The following is a 17,499-nucleotide window of genomic DNA, read 5'->3' on the forward strand; positions in this document are numbered from 1 at the left end:
TTGAAAGGCCAAGTCCATCTAAAATTACATCTGGCCACCTTCTGAAATTCAACAGGGACAAATGCAGGGTCCCACACTCAGGGAGAAAAAACAGCATGCATCAGGCTAGGGGCTGACCTGCTGGAAGGCAACTCAGCAGAGAAGGACCCAGAGAACTTGGTGGACAGCAAGCTGTCCCTGAGCCAGCTGTGTGCTGTGAGCCAGCCAGGGTGGCCAAGAAGGCCAGTGGTTTTCTGGGAGTGCATTAGAAAAAGCAGGTTAAGGGAAGTGATACTGTCCCTCTGCTCAGTCCTGGTGAGGCCACATTTGAAGGTCTGTGTCTGGTTCTGAGTTCCACAGTAGAAGAGAGACATGGAGCTCCTGGAGGGGTCCAGTGAAGAACTACTAAGTTGGTCGAGGGTCTGGAGAATCTCTCCTATGAGGAAAGGCTGCAGGAGCCAGGCTTGTTCAGCCTCAAGAAGAGGTGACTGACAGGGGACCTCCTTAATGTGTATAAATATCAAAAAGGTGGCCATCAAGAGGATGGATCGAGGCTCTTTTTGGTGGTGCAAAGCAACAGGACAAGAGGCAGTGGGCAGAAACTAATGCACAGGAAGTTCTACCTGAAATGAGGGATAAGGTCACTCACTGTACAGGTGACCGGGCACCCGCACAGGTTGCCCAGAGGGGTTGTGGAGTCTCTGCCACTGAAGATATTCAAGAACAATCTGGACACAATCCTGTGCAGTGTGCCCTGCTTGAACAGGCACATTGAACCAGATGATCCACTGTGGTCCCTTCCAACCTGACCAATTATGTGATTATTTTTCTCCAGAAAATCAAGTTTATTCCTATTCTCTCCCAAGTTTTTGAACTGACTCTTTCAAAGATTGCATTAAAACTCTTCTTATGGTAAAATTTATATCATGCATAAAGAGAAGAGAGTTCTTGAACATTTTTCCAATATACCTATATTTCAGTATTTAAAAACAAAATTTTTATGAATACAGAAATGTGGTGGGCCCTAACTCTTCCATTCTTTTTTTCGACAGTCTGTTTTCCTTTCATTTTATGATATCCTCTTGCTGAAAAAATCTTCTTTCTTCTTCAGTTTATGAGTTAAAAATTCTACTTGATCTTGCTTTATCTCTACTCTTGTTCTTCCTTCTATTTCCTGAACTGTTGCAGAGTCCTACTTGCTCTTTCTATGTTCCACCAAATACAGGTCCCTACTTCATATTGCTGAAATGACTTGGAGTGGCTCAGGGTAAGACCTTGCATGCTGCTTTCTCTTCCTTTCACAAATGTTAAAAGATAAGGAAAAAAATAGATCTTAGTTGTATTTATGTAGTGAGTGTATGTTTGCTGTTTGTGCCTCACTGAGAGTTTAATGGGATATTTATCACATCCCTGACTGAGGCCCCAGTGGACCTGGTGGCTGCTCCTGCTGTAGTTCAGTTCAGTGGGTGGGTTATATGGAGAAATGGCATTTCATGAGTCATACGGGACATCCTGGGATCAGAGCAGAGGCCACAGTACTGCAGGTCACAGGAGGGCTCTCCATGCTGCTGTGACCATGATTAGCTGGCTGCAAAGTTTGCTTACATGTATTTGGAAACTCTGGGAAGCATGGATTTGTGACTGTGTGTGTAAAAGGAGGAGCTGTATGCTTGCTTCGTGTAGTACTTAAGAAAGCAGTTCTGCCTTTCAGTGTGCTGCCCTTTGGGATTTTCCTTCCTCTAAGTTTTAGTCAACAGTAATTGTTAAGTGATTTCTTTTAGTAATGTTCTCTGCCTTTCTTTTAACACAAAGGTCTGTTTTCAATATGTTCAGATTGTTCTTTGGCTGTTGATCTTTGCATTTTTCCCCTCTATATATTATTAGTCTGTTTTTAGCTTCAATTTTTTCTATCTTTCTTTAAAATCTAGAGGAATGCTTTGAAGTACTTTCTTGCCATACCTTCTGTCAATTCTACTTAAGTTTTCAGTTGTGAGTTAGTTTTCCCATAGAAAAGAAATACCCTATCTACTGCTTAATGTTACCCTAAACCTCTTGAACTGCTTTCATTTAACCAAAAGACAACTAGCCTTGCCTTTAGCCTGAAACAAGGCACAGTGAGCTTCAAACCCAAAGCAAATAACTTTACAAGTTAGAAATTATTAAAAAATTGATGTCTTTAATTCTTCTGTAGTGCCACAGTGAATGGAGCTCACAAGAGCAGTAGTTTTGAATACCATTTTTGCTTGAGTGTTTGGCGGAAAGAAAACCCAAACAGATGATATTTCTTTTTCAGACCATAATGATAGTGAGTTAACAGCTGTGAGCACTCTTGGTGGTTAGCATGTGAGACCTTGGCTTGATTCTTGGCCAGTGAACATACTCAGGGGCTGGGTTTGCATGGCTTATGCTGGGTTTGCAGATATTTTAATATGCTGGTGAGACAAGCTACATGTTTGGTGGGATACTGGTGGTTAGAGTAGTTAAAAACAGGGAATCAGATGGCATAGGACCAACAAAAACTTGTGCTGGAGAAAAAAAAAGTAGTTTTTTATTCTAGAATATAAGTTTATCAGGCAGGTTTTGAGAAAGACTGGAACTGAAACCTACTGCCCTTGTTCATTGGGGTTAAACATTCCTCTTCCAAATGTACATCAGTGGCTTGCTGAAGTGGAGCCCTGGTATTAATGTGTTCATACTAGATTATAAATGATGTGAGTATGTCTAATCTGTGTTCTTTGATACAAACCAGACCCCAAGTTCCCTGATGGAACTGGTGGTTATCACCAGCACACAGCACTTTGCACACCCAAACTGCTGCACACACATGTCTAGCTAAACATTGTGATGCCTTTGCAGAGTAGGAAAAATCATCCCTTTGAATGATTTTTCCCTTTGGGGATTTTGAGGGGGACTTTGGATTGTATCAGTGTCTAAGGCTAGTGGCCATTTCATTGATCACACTGGTCTGTAAACTAAAGAAATTGTTCCCCAGCTCTCCTGTTTTATAGATGCTAGTTACTTTCTTCATTAAACTGTCTTCTTGCAGGCTCCCACTGTGTTTTGAAAACATGAAAATGCTCTTGTGGAGAACATTTTTAACTTCTTAATTTTGAATTATTTAGTCTCCTCTCCATTTTCGTTCCTCTAGATGATGTTTTTGCTGCTTTCTTGCATCTTGCTTAATTATGTGCTGATTCAGAGCAGTCAGATAGAAGAGACACGAAACTTTGTAGTGGAGTAGAGTCTCTCTGTACTTCTTCTCCACAGCTGGTCTGTTAACACTTGTGGCAGAAGGTTGTTCCTGTGTCAGCCCAGACATGTCTCTCAAGAAACATAGAGGGCACACAGTATCTTTATCTCTGGACTGGTCTCTCTGCTTTTGGCAGGAGTTAGATTTCTCAGAGTGGTTAATGTTCCTTGAGAAATTGTTTGCCAGTTCCCCTAAAAAGTTGCTCCAAGGATTGAAATATTCCATTTGCTACTGTGCTTCTTTGCAATCAGGCTTTTCTACAGCTGGTGAGTGGGAAAGTAAGTCACTGTATTTGTCCAGATATGGTCGTCTGCTATCATACATACACAATGTTTGCATATTCTGCTTTTTTTTTTCTTTTTAATGCCCTATAAACTGTCATTTGCCATTTGCACTGGCCTTTCAATTAAGTATTGTATCATGTGTATCCTTCCTTCCTCTGACTCCTTTATCCTTGCTGTCTTTCCTTCTTTCATTATAGTTATTTTCAGCTGTGTTCCCACCTCTCTATCCAAGCCTTTCTGCTTCTCTCATAGTCATAGATTCTTTGTACAAACCCTGGGCATCTGTTCCTCACCCTTTGAATCCTTGTCCTCTGTTAGGGTTTTTTCTATATCTTGTCTCCTTCTGCTCTTCCTTTCTGTATCCTCAGATTTATTTGTTATAGAGGATAACCACCATGACTTCAAAATAATGCATAAAGAGCTGAGGTGTCAATTTATTTCATAAATTTTTTTGTTATGTGTAATAATAATAAAAGAATAATTTAAAAATCAGAAAATACCCAAGCAATTAAAATCTGTGAGTTAAGAAGGCAATATCTTAAATAAGATTACGTAAAAATCATCTTTGCTTTTAGGCAAAGGAAGGTCTTCTAACCTCATGGCACAGTAAACTTGCATGTTGTGTACGACAGAATTTAAGAAATTCCTTTATCTCCCATAGTTTGTCATTAGTGTTTCTTGCATTAGTAAATGATGTGGCATACAGAGGATCAAGAAAATGATAAGATGCCTTATTGGGTGCTTCCATGCTGGAAACTGGCTTTTATGATTTGCACTCATTGAGAGCTCCTCCTGTACATCTATTTTAGAGAAAGCAGAAATATTCCTTAAGAACTTAATGAGTATGAAAAAAAACCCAGAGAAAGTGACATCTTTATGACCTCTCTTGCAGAGAGCATTGGCTTCTTTGCACTTGCAGTATAAGGGTCTAGCTAAGCTCCTTGGCTTCTCTATGTCCTCTGTGGGTTTTGCTCCAGAAAAATCCTTCATTCAGAGATGCCAAATGACTTGCTCTGGGGTTTGTGTTCCCTGGACTTAGTGAAGTGCAAACTGCATCACTGAAGAGGGTAAGTACTTAGCCCCTTCTGAACTGTATATCTCTGTTTGATAGGGCATGATGTGGGGACTAACACACCTACTCTTTTAAGAATTTTGTGGAAAGCCTGGAAGGAGTACTCTTTGACTATCCACCGAAATTAAGATGTTGGTGTACTTCAAGCCACATAGTGAAACCCATGCTGCCTCTGTGGTTTCTTGCATGAGAGCAGCAGGTAAACAGCTGGACATAGTTTTCCTCAAATTATGTTTTACCATTAGTAAAGTTCCTATATAAATTGAAGAAAACTAAAGCATTCTTTTAGAAAGGAGACTTTTTGTCTGTATGCATGCTCACACATGCATGAACACAGAGTAATTATTTTTTTAGATCAAGCTGTGAAAGGAACCACTAAACGCAGTGAGCTGCAGTTGGGCTGTATCGTAATCTTTATGGACCGCCAGTATGGAGTTTCTTTTTACTGTTATGACTGATCTTCAGGACTTGGCAGTTAGCTCTGCCTGATATTATCATACATTTACATTTAGTATTCTGAAAATACGGACCAAACATTAGTTTAAATTGAAATTGAGAAGTGATTGTACCTCCAAAGGAGTGCAGTTTGTATTGCATGAATGTATTTATATCAGCTGCACAATTTTAGTGATATGGTTAAATTATCAAGGCTGGAGATTGCAAGAAATATCTGGGAATGCTTTTGCACTCAGTGGGATCCTCAGTGAGAAGGGGAATGTAGAAGTGGAGGACTCCTGTGGGGGGATCTTGGGGTAGAGCAGAGTTAAAGCTGAGCTCTGACAGCTGTTCTTTTCACAGTTAGTGTGATATATTGGTATACTGATTAGTGCTTTAGTTTTAAAACTAAAACAAAGGGTACTCAAAAAGCATGCTATTGTTTCTTTTTTTCCTCTTTTGTGTTGGTTTCAATGCAGTAACTGTGTTTTTTTAGAAGTTTTTTTTTCATTCTCGTTCATCTCATTTAATATTTCAAGGTGCTTTGTCTGATGCTGAGTATGGTGTCCCTGAGGGTCCAGTCATAGTCCTGCTCAGCTTAAGAGTTTCCAAAGTATCTCTGGAAAACTGCCAACTGAACTGGAAAGGCCTGGTTCAAGATGGGTGGCAGGTTAATGGAGAGAGCTCTCTCTTGGCAAATTATTTCTCCTGATGTAACAGAAAAATGGAAGGATTATTCACACCAGCCCTGTGAGATTCCTCTGCCTTGGGCTTGAAGGAAGGGATCTCTGTGAGGTCTGGCAGTGCAAGGGCCACACAGTAAAAGGGGGCCACAGCTTTGCATGCCTTTGAACAGAGGCTTCTGTTCATCAGCATGTTAAAGGGTTTGGGGCTGTGCCAGTGGCACACCAGACTTTGGGAACACCGGTATCCACAGCTGAGCAGGTGGAGCTGCTGCAGCTTTTGTCACTGCTTCCGTTGAATAGGGACAGCTGGAAAAGGACCAAAGGAAATCATCAGATCCAAAGCCTCCATGTTAGGGGGTCCTTACATAGAGATGCCAGATTATGGGATGAAATAGGATTTTAGTCCCACGCTGAACATGCAGTATATAACAAGATTATGTGCCATGGGAATAAATACTTCTTAGACTTGAGGTTGTTTCCTGTAATTCTTCTCTGTGGGTCAGAGCCTCAGATTTATATTTGGGCACTTTTGTATTTATTTTGTCTTTATTTTTATTACATAAGTTACACATGTATTTTAAAATTTAATTATTTTTTAAACACATGTATTTTAAAAAGACATATTCACTTGTTTATTTAAATACATTAATATTTATGCAGATTTTATAGCTGTGTCTAATATTACTGGAAAAGTTTTATTTTGTACTTTGTTTTCTTTATTAGTTTGCTGAAAGCAGTCAGAAAAAAGAGGCTTTAGAAAAAAGCATCGAGAAGTCAAAAATTGGACGTGAAGATACTGTAAGTTGCTTGGGGGAGGATGTAATCCTACAAGGAAATAGTGCTACAAGTATGTAGTGCTACAAGTATGTACTTCTTGTAAATACTAATGTAGTACTTCCAGGTGTTTTCAGATATAAAAATATCTTAAAACTTGAACTACCCAGAGGCCTGTACCAGAGTTGCCAAAGGGTGCTGAACTGCCAGATCTGGTAACTACAAACTTAGATGTTGGTTTGGGTTTTTTTCAACTTCTTTGTAATATAGTTTCCTAAATTACTGTTCTGAGCAGTAATATAAGCCCAGTGCTCTTTGCTGCTGAAGCTGTTAACACTGCAAAAAATATATCTAGGCTTCCTGTTTGTCATAACCAACATATTAGTTAGAAATACTTTGTATGGTATTCGAAGTTGCTGACTTGCTCTGAGATGCTCAGTCTAAAGTGATTTAAACCTCCAATAAACACGCACAGCCAGAAGCTTTCAGGAGGAATTGAATTTTGTAGGAAAGTGCCAAATCTTCAAATCCAAACTGTTTTGTAGAAATACTCTAGGTTTTCCCCATGTATGTTTCATTTATCTAGTAAGGAATAGAGTGAACCTTGCCATCAAACTCTGTTAATGTTGCAGTTCCACAAATTCAATTAAAACCTGCTTTTTGGCAGTGTCTTTAATGGGGATTCTTTATTAATTCATTCACAATGGACTGTAATCAGGAATCACAGGCAGGTTTCTCACATAATTGTGCTTGTCATGTTTCCAAACAAACTGTTTCAGCCTTGGACTTCTCCAGCATGTGGCCTGCCCTACAGACAGCCATTGGTCTGGAAATCCTGTTCTGGCTGATGTTTCCAACATTTTCATTCCTGATTTTACATCAAGAAGAAGTCCTAAAAATCTAGATTGCAATGTAGGTCTCCAAGCATCTCACCTCCATACCTCAGCATCTGGAAACTTTTGATTTCTGTTCTGCATTTTCAGAACATGCTGAATCCAAACTGTTGGCAAAAGCACTGGGAATATGGAAGTTTGTGGGGGGAAAACCCAACAACTGTAAACAAAATCCCAAATCCACAAACACCTCAGACTGCTGGGTTACCATGGAGATTGCCATTGGTAAAATCTCGATGGCTTACAAACTCATGCAATCTGGCTCTTCTAGGCTACCCTAGCTTGAGTTATTTGAATATCAGCCAGTTCCAGTGTTTGTCTGTAGCTACAGACTGAATTAGAAGTATGTGCTGAGCTGGCTGTCGGAGAGCTCATGTTGAGTCAGTGTCTGCAGATTCTTATTGATCAATAGAATCTTTGAGGTCAATATTGGCTACAATCCTGGCAAAGACTACCATGTCATGAATGCATGAATTTATTTTTGAGACCATTGTTCTTAAAGGTGCAAAAGAAAAAAAGACAAATTCAGAGGGTGTTGATACACTGCATCTCAATTTGTGGAAGGGTGGATGGTAGGTTTTTCTGTAATGCTGTCTTTAATTATGAGACTAGCACTCTTAAATACTGCTTAACCTTTAAGCCAAATAATTAAGAGATCTCTTTGGAGTTTGTTAAACCATTGTTAAACCATGGTTTAAAGGTTGTAGAAAATTGTTCTTTTATTGATACATTTTGGCCTTTTTTCCTTCCAGCTGGTATTCAGTATCATTTAATATCTCTGCGAATTCTATGTAATAAAATAAAATGCTCAAGTAGTTCGTAGACAGAAAGCAGTAGTGAAAGCAGCTTTTAAATTTTAAGTGTGTATTTTTATTTTTAAAAAAACTTTGGGTGATAATTACTGTTTTTAATATTTGGGGGTTTTTTGTATCTCCCAACATCCTTTGAATCCTCAGGCGGATCGTGCAGCTCTGCTGAAGGAACTTGCCGCCCTTCGGCAGAAAAAAGAGCAGCTAAAGACAGAAATAGACAAATACAGAGAATGTGATCCAGACGTGGTTGAAGAGATGCGTAAGTTGTGCATTGTTTCAAGTGATCCTTTGCCTGAAAGGTTCTGCACTTCTTTAGCCTAAAATCTGGTATTCAGAAGTTAGTCAAAGAATAACTGCTTTTCTTTTTAAAGCTGAGCAATACAAAACAGGTACACTGACCATTTCTTTTTCGTGTTCTGTTCTGTTAAACATGAGGAAGTTTATTGATACTTACTCTGCCACCACCTGAGCAGTTGAGAAACAATCCTAGAATTAAAATACTCTGATGCTTTAGAATTAACATCAGGATCATCCTTTCTAGAACCATGTTAATTCTATAAGTTGTGCTGTACCCTAGAATGTGTGTGGGAGGAGGAGTCTCTAGCTCCCATTTGCCTTCAGTTCCATGCTGTTAAGATTGGTATCTTTCTACTTTGTCTTGCCTGTTTGAAACATAAGCATTTCATTAGAGATGCTTAATTGTCACTTAGATGAAAGTAGGTTATCACAATCTTGACTGACTGTACTGTCTCTGACATGCTGGGTTTTGGTTGGAGTTTCTAACTCTAATGGAATACAGAGAATCATGACTGACTTTAATACAGAATTTGGCACTGAAATGCACTTAATATTTTGATCCTTAGCATGAAAAATGAAAAGCATGCATGAAATTTTACTGAATTTTCTCTACTGCGGCTTTCATGTTTTATTTATTAGGCTCTTACATTGCTACCCAAGCACCATTGCATATTCAGGTTGCTGTAATGCCAAAATGCTTTTACGAAGTGACGAGAAACAGGCACAAAACTTTTTCTGAAAAGAGATGTGGCTAAATCTTTCTCCTTTCTTATTTTACTAACAAAGTCCACAGCTTTAGAGCTGTTTTGAGAGAAAGCCAGGAACATAAACAGAGTTGGCAGCACTCTCCAAATTTGGACAGATACTATTTATTTTGAGGAGCTGTGACATTTTTTGTCAGCTGTGTTATCTTTCCCCAAGGATGTAATGGTATGCCAGGGAATAAGCAAACTTGAGACCTGAGGTTAGTTACTGTGCTGTAAATCCCTTGCTGCCTGCTCTCCTGAGGAGAAGAGACATTCCAGCTGATTCCACCTGTAAAAATGAATGAGGTTAGGCAGATACCAACAGCAGAGGGATGTGTAACATCAGGTATTTTAACTGCTGAGGTACCCTTACAGTCAGCATCCCACAGAATGGTTTGAGAGCCTCTTTTGAAACAGTCACAGTGAGCACGTTTCTAAATATGGCACAAGGGAGCAAATCACAGCTGCAATGCTAGGGCAAGCTGCATTAGCTGGTAACATGCAGACTGGTATCTTGGAAAGAAATCAAAAAAGGGAAGGAAATGTAATACTTAGTGCTTCAGTCATGCCCTTGTCTTTTGTCTGTATGTTGTGCATTTGGGTTTTTTTGTCCAAATGTGTGGAAGCTCCATGTGAATTTCTGTGATGGAGGGATGAGCATTTAAGGCACTTGTGAGGTTGGCACTGTTGAGCTACCTGTAGGCTTCCCAGGGGAATATGCAGTAGTGTTTCAAAATTAATTTGTCCTTGAACTTAAAATTAAGTTTCTGCTTCATTATATGTTTTGTCAGGCATTGCTACACTGGCAGCATGCATTGTTGCTGGCAATGTATGAATGAGTAAATGGTGGTGTCAGTTTTGGGGAGTTAATGCCCTTGTCAGAGCTGAATGGAAAGTTGACAGGCTTTATGGAAGAGATGGAAAGAAAAAAAAAAAAGGTTGAGGGGGATTTCTTTTGCTTCCAGAGTGCAGAAAAGTGCAAAGGCAAAAGTAAGAAGGCAATAAAGAATCTCAGGCAATGAAATGCATTCAGCTGGACATAAAAGTTATTGCTGCTGTTTCACAGAAAAAAGCCATATTATAAAAGTTACTCATTCACAGATTTTCAAACTACACGTGGGTGATACGATTTTCTACGTCTGTACAATTTAGATAACATAACCCTTGGCATTATTTTCAGTTAAATCACCTGAGCAGATTTCTAACTACCTTATTTTAGAGTCAGAGATGGCTGTTGTGTTATGTAATCACACTCTTTTTAACAGTTGAATAAATATATTCAGTAAAATATATTCAATAAAATATATTTTGTAACAGGCAGTTGTCACTTTCTACCTTTGGGTTTTCTCTCTTCCTCCTTAATGACTTCAACCTGTAAGGAAATCTTCCTGATGCCCAGTGTAAAATTTCATCCTCTTAATTTCTTATCCTGTATGACAGAGAGCTGCCTTGATTCTTCTTGTGGTATTTTAGGGCTATATCAAGTTGTCATCTGTTTTCAGTGGCCTTCAAATTTGGTGAATGCTTTGCTGTGTCTTTTAAGTTGCCCCCTCCCTCAGCTGAGTTTTGCAGAAAGAAACCAGTTGCACAGCAGCAAGGCTCATTAAAACATGCATGCACACACGCACACATACATACATAATTTTCAGGGTCAAAACAAAAGTTTGAATGATTCATAGCAAATATCTGAAGACTCAGCTAAAAACTGAACATCTGTCTTTACTTCCTGAGTCTCATGGTGGGAAAGTCAAACTTGACCATGTAACTAAATATATTATAATGCATATTCACAAGGGTGCAAATGGGAAAACTAATAACTCTGGTTTTTGCTGACTTCACTGTTTAGCTAGTTCACTGTTTTAGTGTCAACTAACAAATGTTTTGCTCTAAGTTTTGGCTTAGTTTCCTCAGCTTTTGTATTAGAGGTACATTGCAGTATAAATTTTAATGCCTTCTCAAATTTACAGCATTTGAACACAGATTTGTGTGTAACTACAGTAAATAGCAGAAGCAACAAGATTTAGGGACTGACCACTAGAGGAAGCTACGTAATAGTCTGGTCTTGTGGATATATTCTGATAATTCCATTTTACAGGAACAGTATTGTAAAAATATATCTAGAACAGCAGAATCTGTGGATTTTTTTCTAATGACCTCTGCAGTTCAGAAGTTTGTCTTTGCCACTTGATAACGTTAAGACACCTTCTGTGAGTTAGCATTGATTAATAAATTATTTCTCAAAGGCAGTAAAACTGACGAGAATAATTTGAAGTAAAAAAAGCCAAACAAATAGTGGGATTTTATACTTTTCTAGTCAACTTGTGACCCTGCTTCAGATGGAGATTGTTTCTCACCTTTGAGACAGGTCTATGTAGGTGGGATATATTCTCATGGGAGAGCAGCCATTGTAGAGAGATTTATCTCCTTTTGTGACATGGTATGCGTGTATGCAGAGTTGGAGAGATGATGCTGCTAGATTCTCTAAAGGTTATGGTAGACAGCAAGGCCATGGAGAGTGCAAGCTTACAATAGTTCATAGTTGATGCAGATTTTCATGAAGCCAACAGAAAAAGCTCCACCTAATATCAAGATTACCTTTCTGCATATGTTTAATTCTTTCTGCCTGCCAGAGAGAGGTGTTTAGGAGCTAATAAAATTTTTCTCATAATTAATTTTATAGAAAAGTTTGTCTGGCAACATAAGTGTATAAATGGTAGGGACTTTCCTCTGAGTTGCTGGTCAGCTTGTAATTGGAAACAGCTAAACACTTTCAGTGTTCACTGTAAAATAAACATTTCTAGAATTTCAAACTTCTTGTTCTTTCACTGTAATAAGAGGAATTAAAATTATTAAAACATTGTTAGGCCTTTGCGTTTTTTTACACAATAGCCATGCTTTGTTACTGTGTGTCTTTGGATAGGGCAGCTCTCTCAGGAATAGTTACATACTGCCTGCAGTGACTTCTGTGTGGTATGATTGCTAATATTTATGGGGCCTGGGATCTTGCCTGTCAGCATTCCTTTTTGATTTAGCATGTTTTTAGAATGTCTGGTTACTGATAACTTTTATGTCTTAGGCTTTTACCTTTAAAACAGTGATCTGAACATGTCTAGGCAAACTTGTTTTCTCAAAAATTAGCAAACTACCAGATACAACACATATAGCAATTTTGGTGTCAGCCTTTTTACTTTAGCTCTCTCTGTTTATTTTTATCCTGTAACAAGAGAGACAAGGGGTTCAAATGGACACAATTTTAAACTACAGATATCCACATAGTTATTCTTTTGACTCTCTGAATGTGTGGTCTCAGAGGCATCACTGCCAGTCCAGTTCAAGTTATTTTCTAAAATTATTACTTACATAATTCTGTGAAAATAAATTTTGATAAAACATCCAGACTTTACTGAATACCATGAAAATGTCATGTTATATGTTATATGTATTTGAAAATGTCTTTTTTTCCTTTTAGGTCCTTCAGAAATTTCTAATTCTGATGTTTCTAAACAAAGAAAATATTAGCTTGACAAACAGAGGAATTGTCAGGGTATATAGACAGTATGAGAAAATAGTTCTGTATTGTTCAGTTTTTTCATTCATCTTAATATCTGAAAGGTTAATGCTGAAAAGTTAATGTTTATTTAGATTTTTTGAGTGCATAGTTTGGGGGTTGGTTTTTTTGTTGATACACCCAGCTATTCTCTAATGTTCAAATCAATTTGAAAATATGTTGTATATGCAGATGTACTTCGTGTTACAAAAACTTCAGTACTAAGAGTTAGATTCTTTGGGACATTCTTACTAATGCTAGGAATAGTTCCTGTTCTCAGAAGAGAAACAGTAGTGAAGAAATTAAATGAAGATTGGACTATCCTGGCTAATGGAGAGACTTTAAAATGAGTTGCATCAGTTTTACTCAAAATGTGTCAGAATGCCAGTAATTTACAAATGGTTTAATGGATTGTTGTTCAGAAATTGGATCAGAAAGGTGGTTTAAACTAAAAAGCCTTGTCAGCATTATCAGCTAATAAACAATTTTTAAAAATTGAATGTTTCCACTTGGAAAAGTGGAAATCTACAAATAATTTTGAGCTTGGTCTAGGTGCCACCAAGATAAATTGTGTACAGATGAAGCCTTTAGAGAAAATGTTTTTTTAATCACTTTTAGATGCAGTATGTTCAGTTTGCAATTAGGAGGATATTTCCTAGCTACTGACCATGAAATATGCACCTGGCATCTGAGAGACAAGCTGTGCTTTTTACAGTTTGTGCAGCAATGCCATTAACAGAGGTCTGCAGTTGGAAATTAGTCACTCTGCTGAAGTTAGACTTGTGTCTTCACTCACATTTAAGTTAGTCTTAGTGGGTTAAACTAAGCTTTCTTTGGACACTTGCTTAAAAGTACATAGAAAAATAATGGTTATAAAAGCAAGAACTCCTTTTTTAATGAGTCTCATCTTACAGAGTATTATATATTTAATATAGTCATGTCCAGAGAATCTGGGTGAGAATATGACAGGAAGTAGACAATGGATGTTCATATATGTAGCTTGCAGGCTATCTGCTACTAGTCAAAACAAAACTACACAGCTCACACACCCACGCCTTTTTTCCTCCTTCATCATGGAGTACCAGAGTATATATAGATGTGCACCAGTAATGAAAGGACATGTTTACTCTACTGTTCTCAACAAACTAAGAATTTTGTTTCGTTTCCCCTGCTCCCTGTTACTGTTCTTGGAATGGCTTGTCATTCATTTGGAAGGTTGACAAATCAAATTACTTGTTCAAAAACTACATTAAAATATAAATCAAACTTATGAAAACGAAACATAACTTAGTTTCTAGAAAGAATGAGGAATAATAAATGTACTTGAATGTGAACATAGTTTCATACAGTAATGCTAAAATTTTAGCTGTTAAGTAAAGTTGAGAAAAGGAACAGGGTACTTAATGAATGGAGGTACAAATGTGTACTTTGATTACTGATCCAAGCTCCTTTGGTAATCATAAGAAACTGGATGGAATTGCCAATTTGAGCAGAGTATCTGCTCCTTTATCTTCAGCCCTTCTATTTTTTTTTATCTTGAAAATCAAAGGAGGCTTGCTTGCATTTCAGATATTGAAAAGGTTGATCCTTTGACTAAGGAAACACTTACTAAGCAGAATCTGGCTGTGATTACCAGAGGCTGTAATGTAATGGCTTAAGGACCTTCCCTGACAAAAGCAAGTTAAAGAGTTCTCACCTTGGCCCTTCCTTCATTCCAGTGCTGAAGTTCACCAGCTGATAAGTTATCAGCTCAAGTTAGGAACTAATGGTGTAGATGCCCGTATCTTGTGATGGACTCTCCTGAGGTCTTTGAAATCTCTCTTTCCATCGAGAAAATCTGAAGAAGTCTTTTATTGCCTTCTTCACAAGACTTTCATCCACATGGTCATTTGTCCTGTACCTCACAGAATTGTCTGTCATGTGGTAATCTCTGAAGAGCACCCAGGGGTCTTCTGACCAACTAGGAACAGATGACGAATTTTCATAAGGGGATTTTCATGAACTCTGCAATGAATTGAACTGTTAGAAAATGGATTTGAAAAAACTTGAATGAGGGAGCAACAGGACTATGTAAATGAGTGAGCAGCTTTTGGCACTTAGAAAAGAAGGAAAATGTAACAGCCATGAAGAATAATGAGTGAAGGGCCACCAGGTCAAACTGGGCAAATTAGGAAGTATCTGTACATACATACCTAAGGCACAAAGCTTAAAGTGAAATGTGGGGCTTTTGGCTGAAGCTGGAAAGCTTAACTCCAGAAGGGTCATTTGGCTTTCAGCAAAAGGCCCTTATTCTCTGTGTTTCAGAGAATTTCTCTGTCTCTGTGTTTGATCTTTAGATAAGAGGTTACTCTGCAATGAGAATTGTCCTAAATATTAGACTTATGCATACTTGTGTTTTTATACCTCAAACACATTCTAGCCAGACTATTCTTAGGGAGTGTCAACTTAAGCCAACTTACTTTAAAACGAAGCTGCATTTTAGCTAGTTAAGCAAAAAGCTATTTTTTGTCAGTGGAGCTTTTCTTGGACACTCAGAAAGAAGGCAGTTGGAGGACCAAATCTTTAGATAATATATGTAGCAAACACCCTGCTTAAATGAATTTGCCACTCTGGAAGGTTGCTTTTTCTTTAAATCAAATGAGAACACTCACAAGATAGATTTTTGTTATTTTTCTTTATTTTGTTTCTTATTTGTTTATATTGGAATGACAGAAAAAATAGTTAAAGTGAGAGGCTCATAGGTGAAGTATATAGGAATAGCTTTGTTGTCTCTGCCAGTAAATCCTTATGGCAAAAGCTGTTGAACTGCTTGGGAATGGTAGACACTTGATAAAATTTGTGATGTGGAAAATGGCTACTTATGGCTACATTTATGACACTTTTATTTAGGAGTGAATTGGCTTATGGTTTCATTTATGACACTCTTCTATTTAGGAGTGCCCTGATGAAAGGATCTAATCTATAGATCCATTTATATATGAAACAAAAAGGCTTTTGTGGAGTAAGTATTTTGCTTCTGTCTTCCAGGGTTAGACCTGCTAGGTTTGTTGTGTATGGTAGCACTCATTCAGATAATTTTGATAAAGTTACAGTGATATTTGAAGGAATGTACTGGCCTTTATATTTTCATGACTTTGACATGCAAAATTAGATCAGGAAGGGTATTGTGGATTTTAGTTCATTGTCTTTACTGCTAACATGCAGGACTGTCAAATTGAGGTCTTCCCTGGCCTTGCTTAAAGAAATGTATTGCTAATCTTTTATGTTAAAATATTTCCTATATTTTATGGGATGGTATGTTATGTTTTCATTATGGGTTTTTCTGGATAATGACTGTATATTTCTAATATAGATTCCTTGTCCTGTGCCATTTAACAGAAGATTTTTCAGGGCAGGTTGTGTAAGTGCAAGACTAATGTTGGCACATTTGACAGTGTGGAAACAGTGTTTTTTCTTCCCTTCTCACTTTAATGTCATATGACTTAGTTTCACTGAAAAGAGAAGGATATCAGAGAAAAATTCAGAAACAGAAAACCAATTTGGAAACAGCTAGAACAACACAGAAGTTTTCTCTCTGCCACTGTATGAGATCTTTGTAGATTGGGGGAAGTTTGTCTTTGGTGTTTTGAGTCAGTTTTGCATGACACTGTTTTAAGGAAGGTAGGGAAATATAATCCTGATGAAACAGCAGTAGTGTGAAATCTCAAACTACTTTATAATGTATCAGTATCAGAAAGGGTGGTGGAGTTGATGAAGCTCTGTAATGTCATCTGTCATGTGTGTGCATCTGCTCAGTATTTATATTAATGAGCTGGATAATACAATAGAAGATGTTCTTTTGTTATATTTGCAGATCATGACAATAGGAGAGACTGTACGGACAAAGGACAGAATGTGATTTCAAAATGATCATGATAAACTGCAAAGATGGTCTAATAAACAATGGATAGCAGTTGGTAGTGGCAAGTGCAAGGCTGTTACCTGTATTCAAGGATATTGTGCTACACAAATGATCTGAGGCAGTTGGTTAAGTGGGGAGGATTTGAAAAAAGATGTCAGAGTTGAATATACGAATTCTTGTTGTGCCAAGAAAAACCCCTACACTAAGATACAAAAGCCATGATATAACCCACAATGAGATATATAAAATAATCTTTGTGCTCAAGGCAGAAAGTGTGGCACTAAAGGCTTGAGCATGGCTTCAGCTGTAGCACAGTGTCAGTGTTGGATATCCTACCTGGATATAGCCTAATTTATTTCAAAGCATTCATATATTCATGTAACTAAGTGCTCAGAGTGGAGGAAAAGGATATTGAGCAATCACATTCTAAGAGACAAAAAAGCTTTACAAAAATAGGGCTCAAAAGAAGATGGTTCTTAGTGGGTTGTGCATATCTGTATCTCCTTGAGAAAAGAAAAGCAACAGCCTGTTACTCAGGTTCATGGAGAAGAGGGCAAAAAGTAATAGCCTTAAATTGTAGGGCCAGAAAATTGGAAACCTTAAAAACAGGCCACAAATACCTCAGAAATGGTATAGGAAAAGTTGAACATACTTTGAGTTGTGGTGACAGAGACCAGAGAACCTCTTGCGATGCCTTCCAGACTCTTCTCTACAATGTCTGTGACACGTGAAGTCACAGCAGACTGCAATACACATCTGCCCAAAAACCATGGTGCCCTGGCATGGGCCTCCTTGTGAAATACAATTCAGCAGCTCAGAAGTG

At 38.0% G+C, this 17,499-nt stretch overlaps 1 protein-coding gene across 1 annotated transcript in view; it reads left to right on the forward strand.

Annotated features, from left to right (window-relative positions):
• MND1 (meiotic nuclear divisions 1) overlaps positions 1–17,499 on the forward strand; it is a 41,285-nt gene that overhangs the window by 15,610 nt on the left and 8,176 nt on the right. Inside the window, exons 5-6 of the mRNA XM_036382468.1 lie at positions 6,430–6,504; positions 8,330–8,444. Of these exons, the coding sequence (XP_036238361.1) occupies positions 6,430–6,504; positions 8,330–8,444 (190 nt within the window). The remainder of the gene's footprint in view (positions 1–6,429; positions 6,505–8,329; positions 8,445–17,499) is intronic.

The sequence above is a fragment of the Molothrus ater genome, chromosome 4 (assembly GCF_012460135.2).
Source record: "Molothrus ater isolate BHLD 08-10-18 breed brown headed cowbird chromosome 4, BPBGC_Mater_1.1, whole genome shotgun sequence".
NCBI classification, from domain to species: Eukaryota; Metazoa; Chordata; class Aves; order Passeriformes; family Icteridae; genus Molothrus; species Molothrus ater.